This window comes from Triticum dicoccoides, chromosome 4A (assembly GCF_002162155.2).
Source record: "Triticum dicoccoides isolate Atlit2015 ecotype Zavitan chromosome 4A, WEW_v2.0, whole genome shotgun sequence".
NCBI classification, from domain to species: domain Eukaryota; kingdom Viridiplantae; phylum Streptophyta; class Magnoliopsida; order Poales; family Poaceae; genus Triticum; species Triticum dicoccoides.
In genome coordinates, this window is record NC_041386.1 from 657,325,749 (window position 1) to 657,328,110 (window position 2,362).

Here is a 2,362-nt window from a genome sequence, read left to right on the forward strand (position 1 = left end):
AAGAAACTATATGAAATTATATAAAGCTTATATGAGTATATAAAGCTTATGTGCTCATAATAGGACATGCTATAAACTATGAAATTATATCTCTGTGCTCTTTGTTTGTGCATACTCTTAAATATTATTTAATGGGGAACTATTCATGATTATTAATAAAAAAAATTATTATTTTGTTTATATTTCATACTTAAATTTCGGCAGCAAAGCGCGGGGATTTGTCTAGTTGATTCATGAAATCGTGGCAGGGGTTCACATGTCAATCATTTCATGTTCAAAGCATCCAAGGTCTCTGTTCAAAACATGCATGTTGCATGCATCACTTTATTATCCCAAATACAAAGAACATTGGCTGACAGCGCACTTACATGATGTTGGCGAGAATCGAACAAAGGAATAACAAAAGAAAAGACAACAGTGTTTGCATAACGCGCAGTGAAAGAATCGCCATGCATGCACGTAGACGAACATTCGTGCACTTAGTAGTAGTTGATGGCCCGGCAATTCTTCCTGATCTGTCCCTCGTCGCCGGTCTTGACCTCGATGCCGGCCATCTTCACCATGGCTTTCTCAAACCTGTCCTCCCACCATCCGGGGATGTTGGCGTTGTCCACCACCATCTTCGCCGTCTCCTCCGATGTCAGGAGCGCTGCGTCGGAGGTGAAGAGCACCGTGTGGGACAACACGTTCTTGTAGTACTGCCTGTCCAGATCGTTTGGGGTCACTACGTCCTGCATCACCGTGGGGTCGTTGCCGCCCGGGGTGGCGTCGGCGGGGCACTGGCCACGCAGGAATGCGGCGAGGCCGCCGTCGATGTCGGAGGAGACGTTGAGGCGGTCAGGGACGAAGGCGGAGCAGTGGGAGCGCCCGATGGTGTGTGCACCGGAGAGGATGACCAGGTCCTCCGCGTCGAGGCCCTTGACGACGAAGCTGTCCACGAGGTCGCTGAGGTTGGACGTGGGTGGGACGAGGAACTTGACCGGCTCGGAGGCGTTGGAGAAGGTGCCGTCGCGGCGGCCGGACGGCACCTCGAAGTCCACCTTGCCGGCGCTGAGGATGCAGGACGCGTCGCGGGCCGAGAAAGCGATGATGTCGGCGCAGGAGACGACGCCCGGGCAGGCCGCCTCGAGGGCGTCCTTGATGGCGTCGATCAGCTCGAAGCCGCGCAGGGAGGGATTGTTGGGCGCGCTGAGCTTCTCAGGCGTTGGGCTGAACGGGGTCGGGTCCAGGAGGACCGAAGCGTCACAGCCCTAAGGTGGTCACCGACGAGACAACAAAATTAATCAATTATAAAAGTAAACATACATGTTTGCAATGCAATTTATTTCTTCCGGTGAGTGGCTAGTGTGTACCTCGACGAAGCAGTCGTGGAAGAGCATGCGGATCATGGCAGCGCCATTGCCGGGGTTCTGGGAGATGGCGTCCATCATGACGCCCTTGACGATGGCCTCCGCCTGGGGGCACCTGTCGTGGTAGAACCCAATCTGCAGAGGGCTAGCCTGGCACCCCACGGCGAGCAGCAGCAAAGAACACGCCACCAGAAGGTACAGCTTCTCATCACCAGCAGCCGCCATTGTTTCAAGGTAGCTAGCTAGCTAGCTCGAGTTCTTGAGTCGTGACTAAGATAAAAGAGAGAGAGGAGGGAGGTGAGTGATCAGTGCGCGGAGAATGCCTGCTGCTGTAGTTCCAGCAGGAAGCCACTTATATAGGCGAGCATTCCTAGCTAGCCCTTATTGGCAATGATTTTTTGTTGGATCTTTTTGCTTCGTTGGAAGGTTACTACACCGGCCGGTAGTTGCCCCGTTCGTCGTTCAATTGGCTCACTCAGCTCCTGACAACCCAGTGGCACCGAAAAACAATCTCACAGGGCGTCGGTGATGACACGATGATACACAAATAAGGAGTAACAAACAGTAGTTCACTGACCCTGATTTTTTTAGAAAATGGGCTCACTAACCGGTCATGCGGCCGGTTGACTTTATCGGCTGATGTACATATGCATGAACCAGTCATGTGTAAGCTGGACCGGAGCTGAGTATTTTGTAGTAATGGGAGCTAGATCAAGCAGCTGATTGACGGGGACGTATGTTTCCCGGCCGTTGAGAAGTCGTGTTAATTAGATCAAGCAGCTGATTGACGGGGACCTTGTGCTATGGTTATCAATAAAAAAACAATTGTAGCCATTGGATCGTGTTAATCCAAAAATGTTGCATTGTGCAATTATGGTTATTTAAACTTGTTCATGACAACACTTTCTTGTAGTTCCTGTAGTTTATTTAACTGTAACATTGTTGGTTTGCTCTATCTGCTCTAAACTTGGTTGGCCAAAGATGGCTTGTTTGTGTATTAATTGTGAAACAAA

At 50.3% G+C, this 2,362-nt stretch overlaps 1 protein-coding gene across 1 annotated transcript; it reads right to left on the reverse strand.

Annotated features, from left to right (window-relative positions):
* Positions 1–310: 310 nt before the first annotated feature.
* On the reverse strand, positions 311–1,659 carry LOC119287762 (peroxidase 2-like). Its single transcript, XM_037567371.1, has 2 exons — positions 1,353–1,659; positions 311–1,250 (listed from the first exon to the last, which is right to left on the reverse strand). The coding sequence occupies exons 1-2, from the start codon at positions 1,572–1,574 to the stop codon at positions 480–482; spliced, it is 993 nt and encodes a 330-aa protein (XP_037423268.1). The 5' UTR covers positions 1,575–1,659; the 3' UTR covers positions 311–479.
* Positions 1,660–2,362: the final 703 nt, after the last annotated feature.

Excerpts from the sequence above, each read along its gene's own strand:
- LOC119287762 (XM_037567371.1), bottom strand. The coding sequence starts at position 1,574 with ATGGCGGCTGCTGGTGATGAGAAGCTGTACCTTCTGGTGGCGTGTTCT. Across the intron at positions 1,251-1,352 it reads TCCACGACTGCTTCGTCGAG|GGCTGTGACGCTTCGGTCCT; the intron begins GTACACACTAGC and ends TGACCACCTTAG.